Raw genomic sequence first — 26,360 nt, 5'->3', positions numbered from 1 at the left:
TCGCGTTTACCGAAGCCCTGTTAAGGACTTTGCTCGGTTACGTGCTTTCAATGGAGCGGGCTCTCCACGATATTATTCGGATGTAAACAAGGAACTGATATAGCTTTCGTGCCGGCTGCTCGCTCCTACCTTGTGGCCCACGTGAGAGCACATTGGATGCCTTAATATTTCAGCTCTTGGCTGCATGACGCCATAGCCATTCCGTCCGAACATCGACAGCGAAAGCGAACTCCCTTATGGCATATCATCCTTCGATTACTATGCGATATCTGCCTTAGCTAAAGCCCTAAAGATGCACAGTTGCGAGTGAGGGCAACCTGTGGACGTTATCTGCCTCTAAATGTGCCATTCCAGGTGCCGTGCTGTGCGGTGAACAGGAGTTGAAACCACGGAACGTGCGGCGCGAGAGCTCAACTTGAAATGAAAGGCAATAAAGAGTTCTACCAAACCCGCCATCATTTTATTTTTACGCGGACCACCTAAGGGTAAAATAAATGGGTGTTTATTTCAAAGCAAACTTTTCTGAAAAATGTGTAATTTATTTCACTTCGACGTCAGTCTCATCAGTTGTAACGTTTTTTTATATGTAACAGACATCTAGGGAAACAAAGTGGCCATTTCTTAAGTGCCGAGACGAGGTTGATGTTTAAGTTGTGAATACCAAGACAGTTATTTAAATTTATTTCAATTGCAAGAAATATTTATACTATCCAAAAATACACCACTTGAATGCATCAAAACCCAGAATCTCTGCAAATGACTAGAAATTTGTGGAGTATTTTTTAAAACATGGATTATTTATTGATTATTCAGTGTTTCTTGGTTTCAGCCTTTCCGAAACGCTCAAACAGAGCTCACCTAAAGATAAAATTTTTTGTAAAAATATTTTATGCTCAGATTACAAATGTGACAAGTTTCCATGAATTTTTTTAAACATGTCGGAGAAGGTAGAGCGCAATATCTCGGACTTTGGCATGGAATGGCCCTGGAACATGAATTTATATTCTTAAGATCAGAATTTGCTGACCATGGGAGCGAAAAGCATATCATACTTCTCACGCTATTAACAAAGGAGCAAGTCGGAGCACTACACCTACCTATAGTATATGCCATTTCAACCTTCCCTCGTTCTATAACGATGAAGAAATAAATATTAAAAAAGGAATGACTTAAGGCGACATGCGGCAGAAGTACTTTTTCCTGCGAAATTTCTGCTAAGTGACTGAAAATTTCCCACCTAAGTGACTCCTGTGAGCTCTCTGAATCTGTTGTCCATAAATGCGTATCTTTCTTAGTTCAAATTTTGCAAGGTATTTTGTGGGAATAGATGGACATTTTAGGCACCTTAATATTGCAAGAATGCCATCCATTTGCATATGAATGCAGTAAAGATATTAGATATTGTTGATTTTAATAGCTTTTATGTAGCTGGGAAAGAAGGTGCAACCTATATTTCTCCTTAAATAAAGAAAATTCTGCTCTCTAAATGTTCGTTTTTGTTAGAACTACAGCAGTTAACAGATTTCAACCTCATTTGGAGCTATATATTACAAGACAGAATAACATGCATTCTGCATACAGTAGATGTTAGGGTGACATCAAATTTGATTGGGACGTGTCGTCACTGTTCGAAGGAATGTTTTGCACAAATACTGAGTGCTATAGCAAAAAAAGAAAAACAGACAGTAGCGATGTAGCTTCTGGGGACAAAAAAAAGCTCGAACATATGTATTTTTTTCGAGCTATATGAATGTCGGAGGAAGCGCTCGAAACATCAAGGATTTCTATATGTCATTGCAGCGCCGCATTCAACTTTGTTGCCGTCATTGACTGAAGCTCAATCGTTTTTTGAAATTGTTTTTTGAAACTGGTTTTTGAAATCTTAGTTCCCGTGTTAACATGGCAGATTCGAGCAATTTCGCGTCTATATTCGACGCTAATATTGTGGAGAATAAAGACGAAAACTTCTAAACTAACAAAAAACTAAAAAAACAACTAAATAAGTGTAAAAACCATAGGATATATTTTTGAACAAAATCTCCACTACACATCGCATGGTCATCATTGGAGATGTCAGGCGTGGGATTGTCAATAAGGAGAAAAACAGCGGAAAAATAGGGCTGTCGTCGGAGATCCTGCAGGGTGGCATTCGGAATACCGGAAAAACATCACATAAATGCGGCTATCATCGGAGGTTTCATCGGGTGGCATTAGCGATATGCGCGATCAAGGAGGACCAATGGGCCATCATCGTTGGTGCCATTTATTGGAATTGCCAATGTAGGGAAACCGGCAGACATGTAGGGCTGTCGTTGGTATTGGCATAAATTCTCACTTCCAATATAGGGAAGCAGCGGACAAGAAAGGCAATTCCTGAGTATGTCATGAAGTGGCATTGCCAAACTGGGGAGAACAGTTGACAAGTAGGGACATCGTCCAAGGATTCATTGAGTGGCATAACCATTAGAGAGAAAACAGTTGACAAGGAGTGTCATTGTCATTCTCATTGTGTCATGAAGTGGCAGTGCTTATACGGCAATAAAATGGACAAATAGGGTCATCGACTACAGAGGAATTGAATTGCGAATATGTGGAAAGCAGTGGACAAGTATGGGAATCCTCGGAGCTGTCATAAAGAGGCGTTGCCAGTATAGGAGGAGCAGCTAGCAAGTAGAGCCATCTTCAGAGGTGTCAATGAGTGGCATTGCCAATATTGGGAAGACAGCGGTCAAGTAGAGCCGTCGTTGGCATAGATTCTCACTGCCAGTATGAGAAATATATATATATATATATATATATATATATATATATATATATATATATATATATATATATATATATATATATATATATACTGTGTATACTGTTGGCTTCGTTAATATGTTTGTCAAACGAGCCCCTCATTTTCATTTACCTTGTCTGCTAATAGCTTAACGGTGGTCTCGGTTCTGGCAGTCTTGATGCCATAGGTAGCTTAATAAGAGGGCTCTCGCACAGTTTCCGCCCTCGCCGTTAGATGACGTTCTACATCACACTTGCGGTACTACAGGACGTGATACGTCCACCGCTATGGACGAGGGTGGCGCTGGTGAACACTCTCAAGGTTCGCTTACACGCAAAAACATAAATACCCACGAAAGAAGCAGATTGGACAGCCGTCGCCGTAGCTCAGTTGGTAAGAGCACCGGACGCGATATTCGGAGGTCGTGGGTTCGGATCCCACCGGCGGCATGGTTGTTTTTTCTGCTGCTTAATAAGTAATTTTCTTTAAAAACCAACTGATTGGCACTAGAAATTAAAAAAAGTAGAAATTCCCTGCACCTTGGTTTCGGTGACTATTGGCTTCGTTAATATATATATATATATATATATATATATATATATATATATATATATATATATATATATATATATATATATATATATATATTACCAGACAAGGTAAAGATAATGAGGGGCTCGTTTGACAAAGATATTAAGGAAGCCAAGTCACTGAAACCAAGGTGCACCTTGGTTTCAGTGACTGTTGGCTTCCTTAATATACATATATTACGAACGTAGGTTACGTTGGCTCCGCAGAATAGATTTAAGAGAAGTGGGCACTTCTACAAATACACTTTTAGTGTCTTTGTAGAGGTGCCCACTTCTTTTAAATCTCTATATATATATGAGGAAAATATATGGGCAATATATATATATATATATATATATATATATATATATATATTTCCTCATACTGGCAGTGAGAATGTATGCCAACGATGGCTCTACTTGACCGCTGTCTTCCCAATATTGGCAATGCCACTCATTGACACCTCTGACGATGGCTCTACTTGCTCACTGCTCCTCCTACACTGGCAATATATATATATATATATATATATATATATATATATATATATATATATATATATTAACTCTCTCAAGGTTACATCAGCAACAAAGGAGAGCGGACGCAAGGCAAAAAGCTGCGTTGTTGCAGTTTGAGAGCCATCCTGCGTCCTCTGCCGGGGTGTATAGCCCAGCAGCTAATCACAACAGTGAAAGAGCGAGCCCACAAACACAAAAAAATACCGCCACAAAGTATCTACATCTGACATTTGCATGTAGTTACGCCTCTACTCTCACTTGACGTTATTTGACAATAACTACTGCACATTTATATGTACAGGAATTCATTTGCAATCAACCTAGATACAATGCAAGTAAAATGAAAGTACACGAAGCTGTATATATGTACTAATCACGAACTACGTACATTCAAACATGGGAATAAGTGTGACTAATTTAAGCCTTGAAGTCTCTTCAAGTATGTTGTTCTTTTGCAGAATATTGAGGTAATGTGATAAACTATATGTCAGTGACTGCTTACTGTATGTGGTGCAGCAGAAAGGTACACACCATGACATTTTGTTCCGTGTATTGTAAGATGGAATCGAACGAGTCAGGTTGAGACTTGATAATATTAACGTAATCTTAGTGGAAACAGCGTTTTTATACATAGAGAATAACTTGAATGGGAATAACTCTGAGATTGCCATGATATAAAACCTTGCAAAGCAGGGACCCGTATGAGTACATCACGGTACATTCAGATGGCGGCAGTGGAGTCAGCAGCACGACCGACACAGAGGCTAACCCGACTATTTGCTTTGCTGCAGGTTGGCCATTTTGCTGTATATAGTTCTGTGGGTTGCAAGCTGCCATGCCGCTGCTGCCACTAGTAAGCTGCTGCTCTTGTGATTTAGTCGCAGCTTGCCTCACAATAATATGTCCAAAATCAGCAAGGAACTAGCGCTACCACTAGAAGAAATGAAGAATAAAATCAGGGCTCAATTTAAGGCTTTCAGGGTATTACCTGAACGCGACGTCCGCAATGAGCTCAGTATTAAAAAATAAAAACCAGTATGTCATTCATCAGTGAGAAATATGATGAGATGCAGGTTGGTCTCAAGAGCACAGTCGAGGAAAATAAGGAATTGCGTGAAAACGCAATTTTAAGAGATCGCTGTGATTCTCTTGCTGCCCAGGTCAAATTGTGTGAGGCATGGCTGGTACACTGTGAACAGTATTCGCGGAATGAAAATGTAGAAATAAAAGGAATATCCGTGAGCACAGATGAAAACTTGCTTGATATCCTGGATAAACTTGGCGAAAAAGTGGGCGAAAGTGTTGCGCCTTCCGACATTGACGTACGTCATAGGGTGGCCGTTCATGGAAGCAAAATAGAGAAGTACATAGTCGCACAATTTGTGCATCGAAAGAAGCGAGACACTTTTCTTGAAAAGGCGCGAAAAACGAGGCTTTTACGTACAGACCTTGGGTTTGAGGAAGCGAGTTCAGTCTATGTGAACGAGCACCTGTGCCCAGATCGCAAGCGCTTGCTGGGGTTGGCTGTCAGTAAGAAGTGCGAATCAACGTGGAAGTTTGTATGGGTGCGTGGAGGCCAGAAATATGCACGGAAATCTGAAAACAGCACGCTGCTAGAGATAACGAATAGCAGTGACGCGACTAAGATGACCTAAGATGTTATCCTTCATCGTGGATTGCTATCACCTGCTTGCTCCAGCACAGTTAAACAAGCGAGTCAGCACAAATGCCTTAAAACTTTTTCACTTGACCTGCTGTTCAACAAACAACAAAGCTGATTAAATAGAAGCCCCTTTCTATGTTTTTAACTTTTCTGTTCATGTAATCATGTTTACCGACACCTGGTATCAAGATGACGCAAACTATTTAGTCATAAGTAACTATACACATTTTGTTCTCAATAGAACTGGGCGTTGAGGTGACGGAGTGTCGTTACAGGTATTGAACACACTAGCTGCAGTAGAAAACAAACTATTCAAAGTTTTTACCTCAGATATTGAAATACTGACAGTAGAAGGTGGAAATAACCTTTTCACCGTTCCTTACCGTCCTCGTGGTGGAAAGTTGAGATGCTGCCTAGATGTTCTCGAAAGCCTGTTTGTTTAGCGCAAAAGCAAGCCATTACTGAACGTTTCATGAAGTGACATTGGCATTATTAAAAAAACAGTGGGCAAGTAAACCAACCGTAGGTGAATGCATCGACTGGTATTGAAAATATAGAGAAAACAGCGGACAAGGAGCGCCCTTGTTGGAGGTGTTATGAAGTGGCACTGCCAATATGGGTAAGGAAATGAACTAGTAATACCATCATCGTGCATGTTATGGAGTGGCATTAAGAATATAGGAAAACAGCGAACAAGTAGGGCGATTGTCGGTGTGATGGAGTGGCATTGTCAATATGGGGAAAACAGCTGACGAGTACGGTCATTGTTGGATGTGTCTCAGCATGCTTCAGCGGAAGCTTGTACCATGTGAGACCATACTTAGCCAACACGCCTCCACTATTGTTCTGATTGTTCTGATGTACTGTGCCGCCCTGGAGTACCTACTGTAAACAGGCGGTGAATAGCATTGGCGAAAATACCTAAACAATCTGCGGTTCGCTGATGACATTGCCTTGCTGAGTCCCCCAGGAGGTGAACTGCAAACCAAGAGCAATCAGTTAAGCAGAGCAGAAAGTTGGGTCTAAAAATTAATATGCAGAAAAACAAAGTAGTGTTCAACAGTGCAGCTAGAGAACAGCAGTTCACAATTGGCAGCGAGGTGCTGGAACTGGTAAAGTAGAAGTCTACTTAGGGCAGGTAGTGAGAGCTGATCCGGGACAGGAGAGGGACATAACTAAAAGGATAAGAAGGGGGTGGTTGCGCATATGGCAGGTTCTCTCAGATCATGAATAGCAGTTTACCATTATACGTCAAGAGAAAAGTGTCCAACAGCTGTACCTTGCCGGTACTCACCTACGGGCAGAAATGTTGAAGCTAACGTAAAGGGTTCAGCCTAAAGTAAGGACAACGCAGAGAGCCATGGAAAGAAAAATGATAGGTGTAACGTTAAGAGACCGGAAGCGGGCAGAGTGGGTGAGGGAACCGCCGTGAGTTCAAGACATCCTAGACGAAATCAAGATGAAGAAATGAGCTTGGCCAGGGCATCCAATGTGAGGACGACATAACCGCTGATCTTTGAGGGTAACGGAGTAGATTCCAAGAGAAGGCAAGCGTAGCAGGGGGCGGCAGAAGGTTAGGTGGGCGGATGATATTAAGAAGTTTGCGGGGATAGCGTGGGCGCAGCTGGCAAAGGACAGGGTTAATTGGAGAGACATTTGTGAGGCCTTTGCCCTGCAGTGGGTGCACTAAGGCTGATGATTATGCTGATGATATAGTACTGCCTGGGGAACAACATACTTCGCGTGTTCGTTTGCAAAGAATATTGTTGCTCTTTTCCATCATTTGAGATGTCTTGCTTTATTTCGCAGCATATTACAGAACAATATCAGCGTGCTCATGGAATTCAAGAATGAAGGAACCCGCCGTGGTGGCTCAGTGGTTAGAGCGCTCGGCTACTGATCCGGAGTACCCGGCTTCAAACCCGACAGCGGTGGCAGCGTTTCGATGGAGGCGAAGCGCAAAGGCGCCCGTGTGCTGTGCGATGTCAGTGCATGTTAAAGATCCCCAGGTGGTCGAAATTATTCCGGATTCTTCGACTACGCAACTGTTCCTTCCTTTATTATTTCAATCTCTTGTTTATCCTTTCCCTTACGGCGCGGTTAAAGTGTCCGCCGGGGTTGGACAGATAGTGCGCCATTTGCTTTCCCCAAAAACCAATTTCAGTTTTATGAATGAATAACCAACGCAAAGGACTCTTCTGCTGCGACGAAGACCAAGTGTGAATGAAATGAGCCCTGGATAACTGCCACATTTGTAAAGCGAGCTACGTGATGCTCGTTAGGCAGTTTTTTATGTATGTGGAGTGGTGTGTTCCACGTTTAGGCTGCCTGTAAGTATATGTGCATAAAGTGGTACCTTGAGAAATGAGTTTATATTATGCATCATTTCAAATCGCTGATTATTTACAGCACTTACAGCCCAACCACAATCGACACAATACGTAACTGCGTTCACAACATTTTGTAACTCATTGAAAGCTGCATTACCTCTCCGGCAGGACTGTACCATTACTCTAGGGACAATGGCGTGACGTAGGTTCTGCGTCACGTGCTGCGAAAGCTACTTGAAGTTTCTTGAGGACATGCGTATTAGTTTTCATGTCAGAAACGTCATTGAATATGTATGAGAGCGAAACTACTGTGTTAGTATTATTTGCTTCTGGACACTTGTGACGTTTGGATATTTGTGCAGACAGGTGCAACAGATTATACAGTGGCACAAACTTCATGACACTGAATATTATCATGGGGCACGTGGTCAAAAAGGCAACCGCTCTCAGTGTCATCTAGAGACACGTGCAAGAAAATAACCCAGCTTGAAAAAATAGCAAAATTTGGGCATCTGTAAATAATGCGTCAAATTGCAAACTTGTGCTTATTACAATGCAGGACTCATTAAAAATTTTACTGCTCACTTATTTGATTTCCTAAGGCCTGTAGTCATCTAGAGTAACGTTAAGGAGCAGTAGGTTTCATTCTTGTGCAATCGTTCATATACTACGCCGGCGCATTATCAAGAAGAGACGGTTAGGTGGCAATGTAATCAAGTTTCTTGTCTTAGATTTCGCTTTGGTACTGCTGATGGCCAATTTTTATTTATGCTATAAGTTTGCGAATGATGCACTATACTGATACAATACTTGCTCGGTTCTTCTGCGCTTTTTTTCTACATAGAGCCACGCGTCTTCAGTACTACGCAGTATTTTTCAAGATGCCCATATGCTCAAGACAGAGAATGGGTACGTAACCAGCGACATCTCTTAATATCCAGAGAACATGAGCCGGTTTTCAAATAGAACTAAGAACTGACTAATGTAGTTTTGAAATTAATATACTCAACTGCATTTATGGTAGTGGCATTAGTAAGAAAAATACACGGCCGAGCCTAAGACCCAGAAAGCCAGTTAGACGGTGACCTGACCTAGTATATTCTTAAGTTAATGAATAACTATGGCCCTATTCAAATAGAACACTACGCAGATGAATTTAGTATTACGTGAAATGCACACCAGCACGGTGCGTTGAAGGTAAGCATGACACACCAGGTTGCCCCGATGTGGACAGCCTATGGCTCGCATATTTAAGGCCAACTTCACCCATAATCTTGGCCCTTCCTATATGGCCAATCTTGGGCCAAGGTTGAGGGAGCTTCGGCAGTGGGTGGGATTTCATCATTTATTGATGAGGTAATCCCTGTGCGCCCGCTTGCCACCTCCTTTGTCACAGTTGTGGATACAAGAGGAATAATAACGACTTGAAGACAATCAGTCGGCGCTAGACTAGAGAGTCTCTTGAAGGGCATTTGCAACTTAGTTCTTGAGTTCCACCCAGATATATATAGTAAAGTAGTCTCGCTCAAAGACGGCGCTAAGAAATCAGCACGTTAAGCGCGCCAGCAGCGTTAAGGAGAGTTCCACGCCCCAAGGCAGGAAGAACACTCTAATACAGATTCGGCAAAAATTGTGGCACGAGGCTACGTCATAATGAAATCGACTGGGCCCCCGAAACGAAAGACGGAAATTCGAGATAAAAGCGAGTCATAGGCTGCGTGGGAGGGGGACGTCATCTCGTCCAAATCTTACTAATCCAGCAGTTTGATATCAATCAGGTCATGAATTGGCTGGAGTAGAAGCAATAGAGAAATATTTCAGATCCGCACTGTCGGTACGGCTAGTCAGTTGTCGCAAGAGGTAGGCGAGAAAAGCGTAGTGTATTCTAACAATGGGCGACCGGCAGCGGCCATATTGCTGCGGCCTTTGAAACTGCGAGCAAGCAAAAGTAAAATTAGGGAGATTTCTTTTGGCGGCAAAGATCTTTACTACTTTCTGCGTTTAGTGTGGCTACATCCAGCATTACAAAAGCTTTCTAGCACACGTTCTCAGAGAATAGGCTTAGTGCCCGGGCGAGGCACACACGACTGAAAGCTTTCCTGTTCTTTTGTTCTTGTGCCAGACGGGCCATCGGCGATTGTTTACCTCTGAAATCGGCCTCGGGGATTTTAACGAGCCATAATGCTGAAAAATCTGCACTTACTTCCAACCTCGCTTGGGGAATCAGCATACTTAATGATATAAAGGCGCCATTTGTACTGAGTCATATCATATTCCGCAAGGCACTTCGGGCTACGCGACAATGAAAGGTGATGTCGACACCTTGTGTGTCTCGCTTCGTGCCAGATATGGAAAATTCATGCTGCGAGTGATTCGCGGTCTCGTTTGCGTGCCACAAGACGTTTTAACTTTCGAAACATTCTAAAAAGTGGCAGAAAGTGCTGCAGTTTCAACGATAGTCCGCGGTCACCATAAACACCTGATGGTTACTATATCGTGTTCGTTACAATATTCATGTAATGAAATATGCCGACGAACACTTTCTTTGATTAAATTTTTGCTTATTTCATCGCAGTTTGAAGAATAATCATTAGACTAATCTTTCAATATACGCTCTTGACTCAGAGGATTTGACAGGAAAGAGGTGACGGAATTGTAATATTGATAACAATTGAAACCATTTCGCCATAGCCGACCGAGAGGGATAATGAAGGACTCGAACTTAACTGTGCTGGAGAGAGATGCCTAAACTTAAAACTTTTACTTTCACGCATCTGGGATCGGAGTACGAAAGCTCTCAATCAGAAAACAGTCCAAGAGCACTTTCGAAGCATTTAGTCTATTGGTCGGCCCTGATCGGCAGCAATATCGTCCAATAGAAATGAGGCTTTTAGACTATTTTCAGTTTGACAGTGCTCCGCAATCGAGCTGCTGACGTCCGGCCAACCTGTGTGCGGCATGGGGCTGAGGATGGCAATGTTTCAATGAAATGAAAACCGGCCCCTGCGAACCATGACAGTCTAGTATATTCAAGTAAGTGCTGCATATCTAAGCACCGTTAAAGGAGTGTAGAGAAGGAGGAACAGATTCAGGCTCGAAGAAAAATGCATACAGTCACTTTACAGGTGAGTGCGGCAAGGCACAAAAGATACCTAAAACAGGGCTCTACTAAGCCGCGGGCAGTCTAACCCGCATGTGGTTGCATTTACGGGGTCGTAACGCCCAATAGTAGAGCAAGAACCTTGCGAAAACAAGGACACAGAGAACTTCGTGGGGTGGGGCATAATGACCAAAATCCTCAGTGCACTTATTCTTGAAGTGTTGTCTGAGCGTCTCCCTGAGTACTTAAAAATTCCACTTCCTATCATTGACAGCAAAATATGCCAAGTTCCCACAAGGTATGGTTAAATAGCGTTCCTCTTTAAAAAAAGTATCAATATAAGTGCCTTAACATTACTCTTGATGTATATTAATGTTAGCGCGGCAGACTACGTATATTTTAATCCAGTTCATCAGCTTATTGTTACCTATATTTTACTCGAGTAGTTGCAGCTTAAATATTTTGGCCAGTATATTGGCTCACAGAAGACCTCTTGTTGAATACGCTTGAGAAGATTTGGACCTCCAATGTGCTTTTATCAGATATGCTTGGTGGCGTCCGAAACAGCACTGCCAGATTTTTTCGGTGGATTGTAGTTTTCGAACCAGTGTCAGGTCTCTTAATGGCGGTGTAGGCTGAAATATATCTGAGCCGAGAAAAAAAAATGCTGGTGAGAAGTAATGTATCGACTGCGCTTTGAAAGCGTCTGCATATGAAAATACCCTGATTTGTTACAACCTCATTCTTTACCTTGAATACTTATCCGCCAATTGAAAAATGCGTAAGGAGACGATCAGTGAACTGAAGAGATTGACTGCTGCCATCTGTCGTTGAACGAGACTCTGAATATCTGTTCCTCGAAATAATATCACGTGTGACCTGGTGCGAATATGTGTCACGTGGCATGATTACTTTGTTTCATTGCATTTTTAATTTTCACCACCATATGAAACACTCGGTCTTTCCCACCCGCTATAATGTATTTGGGGACTGCAGGATTGTTTAAAAAATAAAATCTGACAGAAACTTCGAAGTAACCAGTCGGCGTACACTTAGCCACAGCTTAAGGAAGGCTAAGGCAACCCATTCGCGCTTGTGGCGTCTAGTGTGCCCTAGCGGTTTAATGAGGTCTGCCTGGGAGCTACGTCGCTTGCAGTCAGCGTCCTACGGATTCGCTATTAGATCACATTGTCGAGCTTGGCGCTTTGCATCTACGTCACGTTCATGTACCGAAGATTTCTGACGACGCCGTGGCTTCTGTCACCAGCCGCGGAACGCTTATTTCCAACTGTCTGATGCCGCGAAGTACTTGGCTCGCGTTCTGGTTGACAGGGGTTCTAAGAAAAAGTATTCCCAGAAAAACCGTCCCACTTACAAAGTAGCAAAAGTGCGTAGAAATGGGAACCACACGAGGCGGCATCACCAGTGAGGCTGTGTAGAAATCTGTTTTATAATGATTACAAGCTTTCCCCTTATTTTGTGCCGGGGCCATAGCCATGTGCCATGGCCAGAAGACACAAGCTGGACGTGAAATACTATACGGTTTTATAAATTATGTGTTGAGGCTATCTACAAGCGGCTAAAAAGAGCTAACCACACCTTAACATTCTTAATGGAGGACACAGGAACGACAATCATGCAGCATTGTATGCTAAATCAGTTCCATGCATCTACATGGAACTGATTTCTTGGCATTACCTCCACTGCATGACAATGGTTTGATCCGGTACCGCACAATTCTTCACGTTTCATGCTTACATCTATTCCCAAATTAAAGAAAGAGTCCAGTAAAAGAAGCAAGTTTTTGTGAATTGTCAATACAAGGAATTCATTCGGAGGGAAATTTTTCACTTCGAAGCATTATTCTAGAGGCCGCTTCATAAGGGAAGTTTTTTCCAGGGGACGTATCTTCAGAGAACTTCTGGTGACAATTTTTCCTAAACTTAGTTGGTTCTTGTTTGATAATACGCACGGAAGTACCTAAAATCGGAGTAAAGTTTGCGTATACGCTCGCTTCACGTGTTGATTGGCTCCGAGTGGCTCCGAGTGGCCCTGAGTAGTTCCGAGTGCCTTTTAGCGGCTTCGAGTATGCTCCCCCGATCTGTAAGTGATGGCAATTTGTGACGCCACTGCTGGTTATTTACATGGTGTTCAAATCAGCAATTTGAGATTTTTGCCTATTTTTAATTCACGCTAATTGCTTCTGATTCCACCTGCAGCGAAATATTTAGCAATCCGCATCATGAAGACACATCATTTTACAACATTCGGTTGCAATATCGTCATATTTCAGCCAACTCTGTGGTAAACTGACCCCTAACGAGTGTAGGGCTTCCAGTTTTTGGTGTCTGTGGAGGTCCTTATGGTTCGCATCGTAAGAGTGACGTTAGTGCCAGTATACGTGCGGATGGTGGTCGAATAGGGCACCGAAGCTTGAAAATGAAATTCAAAATTTATAGAGGGAGCGTTGATGACATTATAAATGTAATGAAATATTTCAAAAAGTTATGATATTTCATTATTGAAAGTTATAATACAGAACTGCCAAATAATGTGTCTAGAACACGCTGGAGGCATCGCCTTCTAGTTCATAACCTTTTGTATCGTTGAACAGGAGGCAGTGCTTATTGCCGGAAAAGTTTTTTTTTTTGAACAGGACTAGACAGCAGGACAAAAAACAAGAGACTAATACGATGCTGAAGTTACAACTGGATTTCATTTTGAAGCAAGCAAATCAATTTATGCATGTATAAAGCGATCGCACATTCGCATAGCAACACTGATTCATTGGTCAAGAAAAACAAAATTTAATCCCGCTCCAACGCATGTGGTGTGCTAAATTAGCGTGCTACCCTTTCTGTAGACAGGCCATTTCTTTTTAAGACAAAATTCAAGATGGTTTCACGACGCATTCATTAATTTCCTGCTTATATTGAAGGTTTTCGCCACCTCAGTGTTGGCCTGGTCAAAGGAAAAGATAAACGCTGTTGCAAAGTTTTCCAGGTTTGTGGCGTTCTTTTCCACATAATTCGCAGAAGCATTAACACAGAAGTCACGGGTATTTATACCCCTGTTCTCAGCAATATCTATTGTAGCCAAGTTGATAGGAAACTATAGAGGAATATAGGTGGAAACTTTATTCGCGTATTCCTATACATGGATGATTTCCAAGATTTTGTTATGTCCCTGGATACTGACAGGCGGTATTAGTTGCTTGATTACTCTTTTTGAAAAAATGGTTCGGGAGTGAGCCTCAAACGTGAACTTCTTCAGCAAAGCATCTTGCTGTTCCTAGATTTAAATTCGCCTTTGAAGCCGAATCATGTGTTTTCGCTGTACTCTCCAAGGAGTGAAAAGCTTCTTAAACTACAGGTCTTTTCATACCAAGCTTGTGACATCCGGGATGGCTACAGGAAGTATTGGCCTAGCTGCCAAAAATATTTTCCTCATAATGTGTTCAGTAGTCTCTTAGCCCAGACCCATAGATGCAGGGTGGCTGGTTTCTCAGACTCGGTACTTGTGGCAAGTGCTGATAAGGTTCTGCGAGCGTTGAAATGCTGGGGACAGCACAGTAGAAATGAAGAAAGAAAGAAGGTTTCTCTCAGGCCTTATGTGCATTTATTGTCGCATTGTTTAAGAGTGAGGGCCAAATGGGGAGTAAATCTACTTTTCTCAGCTTCCTATTAAACTTGCCAAGGTGTGGGCAGCTGTTCAGAAAAAGAGAGATTTCAGATGAAAGAGTGCCTGCTATATAAACTATGAGAATAGGATATTGCTGTGCAAGATGGGCGTGGTGTACCAAATTTTTTAGTCTTGCGGCCTCATGTACATCGGCCAAACAGTCCATTCCATTACTACCAGGACCATTTAACACCTGAATTTTCGAAAAGAACGCCACAAACCTCGCAAAACATTGAAACGCGTGTCAGTGCGTAGCATTATTTGATGGTTCTAATTTTTTCATAATGAACAGACCACTATATAAATTGGCGAGGCCTTCCATATTAAAAGAAAATCTAACGGATGTGTTAGCAAACTATATTTTGTTTCATCTTCACGAGAAATGGTTTGCTTTACAAAAGGGAAGCATCTCAGGATAGCGGAACAAGTGCGCTTAAGGAAATTTACATTTTTATTTTCTTAATTAGTGTATGTATGTGACACCACTCATGTGCGGGCAATTTATTCGTCCACAAATTGACGCCCTTACTTAAAAAAACCAGTTGCAAGTTCATAGAAATGTTTTTCTCTTCTCGCTCTTTGTCCTGCCGTCTAGCACAGTTGAACAAAGTTCGTAATATACCACCGTTAGTCTACAGCCTAATCCTTCTCCGGGAAGCTAAATATCGCCAGCTTACTTCATGCCAGAGAGACTGCCAGGTACACCACCACGACGGGTCACACCGAGCGAAACACGGTCCAGAGGAAGGGTTCATGGGAGGTACCTAGGGGCCCATTTAAGAATTTCAACATTTCCTCTGGCATGATGCGCTTATGAACACCATGTCGTGCGGTCTTGACGAGCTCCAGAAGGCTGACACGTCCACAAAAATTGACTGGCTATCACTGTGATTGATGCGGAATGAAATTGGTTATCATATGCGCTCGGTTTCAGTAAACGCATTGACTCAAGACGCCATCTTTGATGAGTAATATAAACCAGCGCGTTCGCCATGCCTTTTTGGCGCCTACTATGCACAGCTGTTCAAATCAGTGGTTTAGGTCTTAGCACAAAGCATACACAGACCGGAGAATGGCTGCGGCGATGGCCGCGCATTGAACTAAAAAGAAAGCTGCAGCCTTGCTAGAGGTTACTTGAGAGAAGTTGTGGACTCTGTTCGGTTTCTTAAGGTTCGGTTTTCACTAGAGTACCTTAGCGCTGTAAAGAAAAAAAAGATGTACAGGAATCTGATAGACATCATAATGCCTGTGCCTCTGTACCGTACAATAAATTCTGGAGGCCCAGGGCAAGATGTTCTGAAAAGAAAAAGATGCCAGTCAAAGCAAACACAAAAACTTTCTTTTTCAAATTACACACGAGTACTTTGCCAGTTAAGACGTGGCTTGCAGACAAAGGTATATTTGTACCATGGACAACAAACTGCTTGTTTTGCAAAAAGCCTGAAACTATAGAACACGTGTCCATTGAATGCTGGGACCCGATTTTGTATTGGGATGTCTTACAACGGACCCTAAAAAAGGTATTACCCACAACACCAATTGGCGTTCGCTACATACCGGTAGACATAGATGACACAGGCATCCCTTACGACATGATTATGCTTCTGGGCCTCCATAGTTTATGGAAAACTCGAATGGCTGTCCGTAATGCTGATGTTGATATTCGATCTGTAAGAGAGAACTTTGTGGAGAGTGTGTGTTCAATACGAGATGTGTACCGGGCACAGGCAGACCCACCTGTATGGTTGAGTGTGCCCGATGAATTGGTGCTACTCAAAAAATTTTAACTTGTGACCGGCCGAAGCAGGCCGCGTTGTTTTAGCAATGTATCGTGCTTGTATCAATAAAAAGGCATTAAAAAAAAGAAACCTGCAGCCTTGGCCGTGCGGTCTGAAGCGACTGCAAGCAACGTTGAACTGCTCGGGCCGACGAGGGTTCCAGCACCGCTAGAGGCAATAAGCGCGTTTTTTTATTTTTGCACAAGCCTTCTCGGAGTCTTCTGCGGCCGAAAGAGAGACAGAAATCACTGCAATGGCTGTTCTAATGCTTACGCATTGAAATAAAAAACATTTTTTGGGCAAGACACATGAATTCATATACGTCTCTTGATCTTTTTTCACATCCACTGCAGGTTTGGCCGGTGCACGGATCTTGACGCTCCTCTCATATATAGCTCTGCTTATTGCAGCAGAGATTTCGCCCATGGACGCAAATGGACGAATCTTTCACAGGAAGAACGCGATCCCGCCAAGGCGCACCGGATCTACAAAGCCCATTCTCCCGGTATACGAGTGTTCCTGGTGTAAGTGCTTATATACATTGAAAGACTTAGAGACACACAACACGCAACCTATAAAGGCGTCCTTGAACTTGAAAACGACGTATTTTGTTTGCAGCAGGTCTTGATAGGAATGTATTCTTTTCTCGCGGTAGACCGCGTGCTTGAAAGTGTAAGTGCATGAATTATTAACGTTTTTAACAACGTATTTTATTATTTACCTGGTTACTGAGGCAACGAGCGCCCGTTGCGGGCCAATAGGCCGAGGAAATCTTCCTTTCGACTCAACATAGCTTGTGTTTTTCAATGCATTCCACATCAGTCGAAAATGGGTCATCAACCTGTTTACCGGTCCCACTCCGGTGCCTTTCACGCTCGCTAGCATTTCTCCCTATGACGGCTCAGGCTGGTCATGGGTGTGTCCTGCTGGAATGCGCCACCTGGCTGGAGCTACAGGAAGCGCCGCGGGGCGGCGCAGTCTTAGTGTAATGGGAGTGATGTAGCTCGAGTCTCCCGCTTGAGGTCTTAACATCCCGGAATTAAAGGCCAACGATGAATGCACCTCCCATTGGTAAGCAGTGTATAGGCAGGCACAGAAAAAAGGAAAGTGTTGGCCCACATTTGACAGTGTGGTTATGGCTAACACGATGCGGGGAGAGCAAAGTTATTTTTGTCCGCTTTTTAGGATGCCGATAATGCCTGATCTGCTCTCCTTTGCACTCCGCGGAACAGGCTGGGACAAGTTTTTTTTATTTTCTGTATATGTCCCAACGTATGTTTATCGTCTACTGGCGGAATTTGATCTTTTAACACCCCTGTTCAACTCACACACACGAGAACTCACTCCCCAACTTCCCTTCCTTAGTCATTGATCTCTAAGGTACAGTCGCGAGTAAAAAAAGATTAGCACTAGTGACGTGCCAAAAGATCGGCGGACAGCAACGCTCGACGCTCTGGTTACGAACACGCCGATAAATAAAGCGCAAGGTGTGTTCGGAAAGCACGGCGCCCCGCAAGCCGCACGATGCGATTTTCGCCGCTCCGGTGACGTCATTGTGATAATCCTTTTTATTCGCGACTGTACACAGATTTTAAGATTCTTACTTCTCGAAAGTTTTCCTAGAGGTTCGGACGAAAACGCATTAACATCATGCTGTTTCGAAGCAACGTTACATAGGCACAAAGCGTCGGGTTGGGAGGGCTGAATGTTTAAAATTTTATCACAAAAGCGTTTACGTTTCCCTGAAAACTACAAAAAAAGGTTGGTCAGATTTTTATTACCGTTCTAACGTGTGAGCGTCCCGACGGCTACCGAGGAATGTCTCTCACTGCGCGGACTCCAAAGCAATTCATTTTTAGCACCAGGATGGAGAACTATGTGGGTATGGTTGAACATGTGGTTACAGAAAATCTCGCTCTGCGATAACTGTACAGTCATAGACAAAATTATGCGAGATGCGCATCCGTGGAAGAAAAATATATTGCGACGCAGTCGGGCATAACAATTCCAGTGAAATACTTACACGCATGAGGAGAAAACCGTGCTTCATCAGCTGGAGGAATACTATCTGGCTGGATAGCGAAGGCCCGCAGAAATCACTTTTTTTCAGAAAATTCGCATCCCGCTAACTTTTGTCTGCGACAGTCCAACAGCCGGAGATATCATGCACACGATCTCTATTTCATAAATACTGTGTTCGCTATTACAGTGGCTGGACAAGTTTTGAGTTTTTTTAGATATCGTCAGGCTGGTTCATGAAGTTAAAGCCCCGGTAGGTTTGTTTAAAAAGTAGCAATCTCCCCCCTCCCCCCCTCCCTTGGATTCTCATAGAGTGTCTGCTGAAGAACGTTCCGGCGAGATGTTCAGGGGAGCTCGACACAAAGTGCATTAAACTTCTCGCTAATCTCTCTGATCGCATATTCCAATCGTCGAATCAAAGCACATTTTCACACTTCGAGAATCCGAAAATCTCATTAGAGAGGGGGATTTCGATTCACATCAAAGGATCCACCTGTGAATAATGAACGAATCACACCGAGCTGGACAGCCTCTCCTTCATTCCCATGCAGCGCACGTAATCAGCCCAATATTGGAAATGGATGGTTTTGCTCTGATCCTTTACACGGCTAACCTCTGCCGATACATTTCCAATATTCGGCCAATTACCTGTGTTGTGCTGCTTGGGATGCAGTTTACCTCACGCAGCAAAGAGCCCGTCTTCAGTTCCCACGATTGGTCTGGATCTGCAGGTACCGCTGAAAACTTCCTCCTTCGACATTTCAGGCCAATGTTCCACTCACTCGTTTCCTTAATAAAATGCGAGGTTTAAAAAGACCGATGGTCGGCCATCGTAAGTAGGGAACGCACCTCCAATGAAGCTGTGCCGGTTGATATGCGCATGCTGCTGTTAAAGAGCAGTATTTCCTTGCTACTTCTTTCGGTAGCAGTTTGCGGTATTTGGCCCTCAACGCTTGCCACAGGCGCAGGCTGTGTAGTGAGGACCTTTATATTAGGTCGTAGGGCAAACCGAAGATATACAAAGAAAAAAAATGTTTGATATTTCATGGGACATCTCGGTATGCTAGAGAATCAGGGTAAGTGGAGGCGGCAGAGCCCAATTTCTGGAGCTACTTTTTGATGGCAGCTGGAGTGCTTAGTTGAAGCAAGACTGCCTGGATGTGATCGCCGTAATCTATCAATAGAACTAACGTTTGGTCAGAGAAAAACGCCACTATGGCTTAAGAAGACGACTCCAAGGATATGTGGTGAGGAAGGAAAGGTTGTCTTAAATGCCCGCGCAAAGCCGCACTGTTGTGAAGCTCGGGTAGAAACAACGTCGAGGACACACACACACACACACACACACACACACACACACACACACACACACACACACACACACACACACACACACACACACACACACACACACACACACACACACACACACACACACACACACACACACACACACACACACACACACACACACACACACACACACACACACACACACACACACACACACACACACACACACACACACACACACACACACACACACACACACACACACACACACACACACACACACACACACACACACACACACAAACACACACACACACACACACGCACACACACACACACACACACACACACGCGCGCGCGCACACACGCACGCACGCACGCACGCACGCACAGATATTTATATACATATAATATAAAATCACCAAAAATTGAAGAAACATAACAAGATTTAATTCACGACGTTCCGGCTGGAGGACCAGCCTTTTTCGAGGCTGGTCCTCCAGCCGAAACGTCGTGAATAAATCCTGTTATGTTTCTTCAATTTTTGGTGATTTTATATTATATTGACCAAATCAGCTGCCAGAAATCACTTTTGGTATAATATATATATATATATATATATATATATATATATATATATATATATATATATATATATATATATAAACAGACCGATTCTTGAGTCAATAATATAAAACTCAATACTAAAAAAACGCATTGGCTCGGGTCGAACAGTGCATGGAATGCAGCTACAAGATACTTCACTGAGTCGACATATTTTATTTCTCTTTTCGCTCTGATTACAAAAATCCATTCGGGTTCTACAAGCGCATTTTCGGCTGCTTCTCTACTACGGTTCGTTTTGTGATATGTAGTAGTTTGGAATACGTGATGCACTGGTTCAAAGCAACGCACCATTCGGTAGTTGGACGAGCCACTTTCATATGCAATGATGGCGAAAAATTGGCTTCTTTGAGAGCAAATACCCAACAGTTCGTAATTTCTCCATAATCATTGTAAAGCCATGTAGTTGGCCAACTATTGTGGGCCACTTAGCGCTTTTGGAATATTTCCTGCTTCTATTTTATTGCGCATGTCTCCACATCGCTTCCCAGTTTCATTGGCCCTGAAGAACTGCTCCACGGACATCTTGAGAATGCCTCGATACCGAATCTATTATTCAAAAGTAAGTACATCTTAAACATTCGCAACTATTATATATCGTCGCACAATAGGCTTTCAAGCTGTTGCATGCAGTCTTCAGTGGCTGGAGCAGAGCGGATGAGTTAGAAGACATGAATAAGACCATCCGAACGTGAGCTAAAGATGCGAACTGCCACGTGTGTGCGTGACAGCGAAAGACAAAGAATTGCTGCGCAACAAAAAGCGAACTGTAGGCAGAGAAAAGTTTACAAGTTGACACACGTGCTCTGAGCACTGGCGGGAATTCGAGGAGCCCTGCATAAGATAAGATAAGACAGACACGACATGCGCGCCAGTGGAGGACGGCATTAACAATAAGACACTCAGAAACCTAGACGACGCTTCCATCACAGCGCTCATGGGCTTTGCGAACGAGTGTTGGAGGGAGGGAAAACTCCCAGCGTCTTGGAAACATGCCATGGTTAAATTCATCCAAAACCGGCAAAAAGCACGCGCTCGGAAACCTCACCCCTATTTCGCTTAGTTCTTGCGTAGGAAAACTGATAGAGCACGTCATAGTAGACAGACTGCAGTCTCACATGCACAAAGAGAATTTATATCGAAGCACTAGGGTCGGCTTTAGACCACATTTATCAACACAAGATACGACGCTCAGAGTGGAAAACGAAGTCCTATCTCAGAAGCAAGAAAAAGGCACAAGGGCGATCCTAGGTCTAGATTTTAACCAAAGCATTTTATAACGCAAACACAAAGTAATCCTAGATGCCCTTTCACCCTCGAACGTAGGTGACAGAGCCTCTCAAACGGCTAAATACTAATTGGCGCGATGAAGTCCGACAAATTTAGTTCAAGAGATAAAGAAACGCCGCAAGGATCGGTCCTCTCCTCCTCATTCAATACTGCCCTCATCAAAATGGCGCACGAACTCGCAAAAATCACACACCTAGAACACTCTTTATACGCGGTCGATATGACCCTTTGGACAACCAAGTGAAGTATTGGCACGATACAAGATACTCTGCAACAAGGAGGCACGCGCCGTGGGACTAGCGTGCTCCTCCAAAAATCCGAGGTCCTCATGCTAAACACATAGCGTGAAAGAATAAATAAAGCCCCTGATATCACAATCTACGCGGATGAATCAGCCATCCCAAAAGTGGAAACACTGAGATTCCTAGCAATGCTGGTACTGTCAAATAAAAAAAAAAACGACGCACTCACTGAGAAACTACGGAATACCGTAAACCAAATCTCCCTCCTCATCAGAAGCATCGCGAACAGGCGAGGAGTAGTTAAAGAAGCCGAGACAAGAAAACTAATACAGGCCTTCACTCTTAGCAGAGTCATGTACTCTACACCACACGTCACCCTCACAGTAAGAGAAACAGACGAACTTGGTTTTCTAGTTAGTCAGTCCTACAAAATTGCGCTCAACTTTTCCTGGCATGCGCCAAATAAAAAACTACTACAGTCAGGAATTCATAATACCGTATCGGAAATGATGGAAGCACACCTCACCGCGCAATACCAGACTATCAGGCATTGAAACGGCATGTTTCTGGATTAAAGAGGCAGGAATACAATATGAAAGGAGTCCTTGCACACACCTTGCTAATTCCAAAAGACGTGCATGGACACTTAATAGTCCGTCCTCTGCCGAAAAACATGAATCCAGACTAAGATAAGGACACATGAAAGGCTAGGGCACGCAGACTTGACCACAGGTTTTCAGTTCGCAAAGGCACGGCGCACGTGTACGTGCCAAAACGTGGGGACAGAGGCGCCTTTACCCTGGCAGTCGTCGACCACCGGGGTTCTCCCCTGGCATTGGTGACGATCGACGAAATAAATTTTTCGGAGCATGCCGAAGAAGCTGGAATAGCTTTAGTCATTACCTCCACCAGTTCCAAACACATCATCAGCGACTCTAAAGGCGCAATTCAAAACTTTGCCTAACGAATGGCCCACTCAGCAGCCACAAAAACCTTACACAAACATCCAATAGCAGTCAGATCACATTGGTCTGGATCGCCGCCCATTCGGACGTTCCTGGAAGCGAGACGGCACACCAATCTGCCCGAGGGGTCGGAGTTAACCGGCAAGTGCGCTACCCCGAGGTCAGGTCAGCCAAGGAGAGAGTGACACCCTACAAAGAAATTACAGCCAAATTTAAGAAAGACAAATATCCTCAGAACCACATAGATCACTAAGTAAAGCACAAGTCAGCTGGCGGCAGTTCCAAACGGACACTTTCTTTAATCCCGACATGTAGTCCACATGGTTCCCACAGCAGTTCAGTCTGCGGACACCAGAAGGCAGGCACACCACACATCCTACACTGATGTAATCAAGACAAGCCATCGAAGCGTCGGCAGCTGTCGACCCAATCACAGTGGGAGGCCGCGCTGCTCAGATCGGACCCGGAGGTTCAACTCTGAGTCACGGAGCGGGCAGAAGAGGCCGCCGAACGACATCATCGGTCGGCCACCTGGCGTCCGGCCTAGAAGAGGAGCCCCTCGCCGGGAGGGGACACCACCCCAACTCGTACCTAAAACGTCTTCTTTAAAGCGCCGCCGGGGTGGCTCAGTGGTTATGAGGCTCGGCTGCTGACCCGAAAGACGCGGGTTCGATCCCGGCAGCGGAGGTCGAATTTCTATTCAGGTGAAATTCCAGATGCCCGTGTACTATGCAATGTGAGTACACGTTAAAGAACCCCAGGTGGTCGAAATTTCAGCAGCCCTTCACTACGGCGTCCCTCATTGCCCGAGTCGCTTTGGGGCGTTAAACCCCCAGAAACCCAAACTCTTCGATAATGAAGTTTACCTCCTCCTTTTCCTCGTGGGAATTAACTCTTTGTCATCACATTTTTTGCGCGACGCGAGCTCAGTGTGATTTTTGCTCACATAAGGGCGCAGAAAACAAAACGTACAAATGGCGCGAGTATGAGCGACTGAGGTTTGCTGCGTGTGTGCGATCAAGCATCCAGGAGAAACGGCATGAAATCAGAATGGTCGCCGGGTAGAAGTGGACCGCCGAGGATAGGGTGCGCGTTGGAATCAGCTCTGGGGCTCTGTGGCGTTTCTACATCACGTGACAGCGCTTAGAAAGCGGTGCAGGCGAGGGCGAGTCCACTGCATCTTGGGAAAGATATATGCTCTACATAATAACTAGCAGAAAACACGCGTAGTGGTCTTGCCAAGGCGGTAGTCTAGGCGACGTGACATTGCGGAGCGCGAGCGGCAATTTTGAAAGGAATCCGTTACTGTAGTGCGACGTCATCTCGAGCGGTTCCCGCTACTGCCAGGAAGACGTTTGCCATTTTGAGGCGCAATGGCAGGCGGGGCTTCAACTGCATTTTCAAGTTGTAACCGACGTCAGTGACGTGCTGGAGCGTGGAAGTGCCTTTTACGCTACACGAAACACATAAACAGGATTTCACTCGAAAGAACAAGAAAAACTTGCTTCCGTAAAAGGTTTATATATAAGATTAAAAAACAAAGGGATAAGATTTGCACCTGCACAACTAACAGAGGCGAAACTTCACCGGCTGATTTTTATCGAAAGACATTCGGAATAGATTGGTATTCGAAGCAAAGTAGACAGTTTGCAACTTCTGATGTCTCTGCTTCTCCGTACTGATAGCGGCATTCGAAGAGAAACGGTCTATCCTTCATTCCCTAACCTCTGGTTTGCCTGGTTTCATGTCAGGTTACCAAACAAAGTTTTGAAGACGACTTCAATGAATGCCTGAAAAACCTGGCCTATTCTGTGCCAGATCGAATGTACTGCACAGACCCAATATCGGTGAGTGATTTCTCTTTTACGTTCGCGGAGAATACTACTTCCTTCTTTTTAGTCCATAATTTAGTCTCTTGATAAGCTTTACTTGCTGTGGGCAGATAATATTGATGGGGTGCTCATACTAAGTCCTTTGACAATATTTAAAAGGTCCAATTCCTGCTATACCTGCTTTACCCCACTGTATGAATGAATGATCTTTATTTCCGCTTAAAAGAGGAGGGACCACAGTCGAAAACCTACAGCCTATCTCAAGATTGTCTCTCAAGATCTCAAGATTGTCCGGACCACGTGCAAAATAACACACGTAGTAAAGTGGCATACAGGACAATTCGCCGACAGGACCAACAAATATACAAGGCAACAAATATTTAAACAAAATAATAACATGAGTACCGTCGAACACAAGAGAACACCAGCACTAGAAGCTACTCAGTTCTAACAAAGTGTAACTTTAACGCCCTGAGAGATAAGATAAAGACGTCATTTTTCTTTGCGGTATATTTATTTAGCAATTGAGATAATGAGAACTGTAGTGCCTGTTTATCATAATTTGTTCTTGCACATGACAGAACCCATTTGTCACTGCACCTGGTAAAGGCATATTTCTCTTTTGGTTTTAATTTAGCGAGGGACATAAGAAAAGCCGCTGTTGTGGAAGAAGAGAACCTGAGAGAATATACTAGCCGGTATTCGAGAAGGACATTAATACGAATAATCTTGTACTGAAGGAAAAACTCAGCTGCATGAGCTATGTAACTGGCACCGACAATTAATCTAATCGCTTTCTATTGAAGTGGCACTAATTTTTTAATGAAAGTGTTTGAGTGGTGGCCAGACCAAATGACAGTAGTTGATACAACATTGAAATATGGCGTTAGAGATTATCTGCTTCAGATCTGGAGGAAATTTTGAGCGACATCTGCAAAGGACGCAAGCAGACCGTGACACTCTCGTTGCAATATGTGTTATGTGTTCTTTCCATTTAACATGTGCATCAAAGATGACGCCCAATGATTTAAAATTGTTAATTATTACTATTGCGTTATTATTAAGCAAGAGAGACGCTAATGAAGTTAATTTAAAGTTGCAAGGTCGAAAGAAAACTGCTTTAGATTTCTTGAAATTGACAAGTCCGTTTGATCTCGACCATCTGTTTAAAGACTCCAGAACAATGTTTCCTTTTTTAATAGAGGTTCTGTCGATGAATCGGTAAGAAAAATACTTGTATCATCGGTATTCAGAACATACCTAACGTCGGAAGCAATCCGAATATATAATTAATATAAGCATTAAAAAAAACGGACCCAGTTGGCTACAATGGGAAACTCCTCATTCTATAAGTTTTAAATTAGAATGTTTACCATCAATAGAGACATATTGTTGAAAGCTCCCTGTGGCGTGTTTTGCTGTCTTGCAGCCACGGTCAGTAATAAACAGACCTTTCTACGCTCGTTTCGATAAGCTGGTTGTAAGCACTGATGTTGCAACAATGGTTGCCGTATCGTGTACAACATGTGTGCTTAGAATACAAGCCTAATTTTCACGTCTTGGGGCGACATTTCCCTTTTGTTTTTCATATTGTCACGTGACGGCAAGCTGATGAGTGGTACGAGGTGATAGATGGTTACAGGATGCTTTAATGGCGAACAGCCTGACGCGAG

At 43.5% G+C, this 26,360-nt stretch overlaps 1 protein-coding gene and 1 pseudogene across 2 annotated transcripts in view; both read left to right on the top strand.

Moving 5' to 3' along the window:
• Window positions 1-10,062: 10,062 nt before the first annotated feature.
• Window positions 10,063-26,360, top strand: part of LOC144100420 (uncharacterized) — a 37,149-nt gene continuing 20,851 nt past the window's right edge. The window contains exons 1-4 of one of the 2 annotated variants that reach the window (XM_077633380.1): window positions 10,063-10,172; window positions 16,776-16,946; window positions 20,850-20,920; window positions 24,607-24,702. In XM_077633380.1, the coding sequence (XP_077489506.1) occupies window positions 10,166-10,172; window positions 16,776-16,946; window positions 20,850-20,920; window positions 24,607-24,702 (345 nt within the window). In that variant the 5' untranslated portion in view covers window positions 10,063-10,165. The remainder of the gene's footprint in view (window positions 10,173-16,775; window positions 16,947-20,849; window positions 20,921-24,606; window positions 24,703-26,360) is intronic. The other variant, XM_077633381.1, reaches the window with a different exon arrangement.
• LOC144101530 (uncharacterized) lies at window positions 15,467-16,431 on the top strand (annotated as a pseudogene).

Source organism: Amblyomma americanum, chromosome 8 (assembly GCF_052857255.1).
Source record: "Amblyomma americanum isolate KBUSLIRL-KWMA chromosome 8, ASM5285725v1, whole genome shotgun sequence".
Lineage (NCBI taxonomy): Eukaryota > Metazoa > Arthropoda > Arachnida > Ixodida > Ixodidae > Amblyomma > Amblyomma americanum.
Note: the sequence above shows the minus strand (reverse complement) of the source record. Positions and strands in the feature narration are given on the sequence as shown.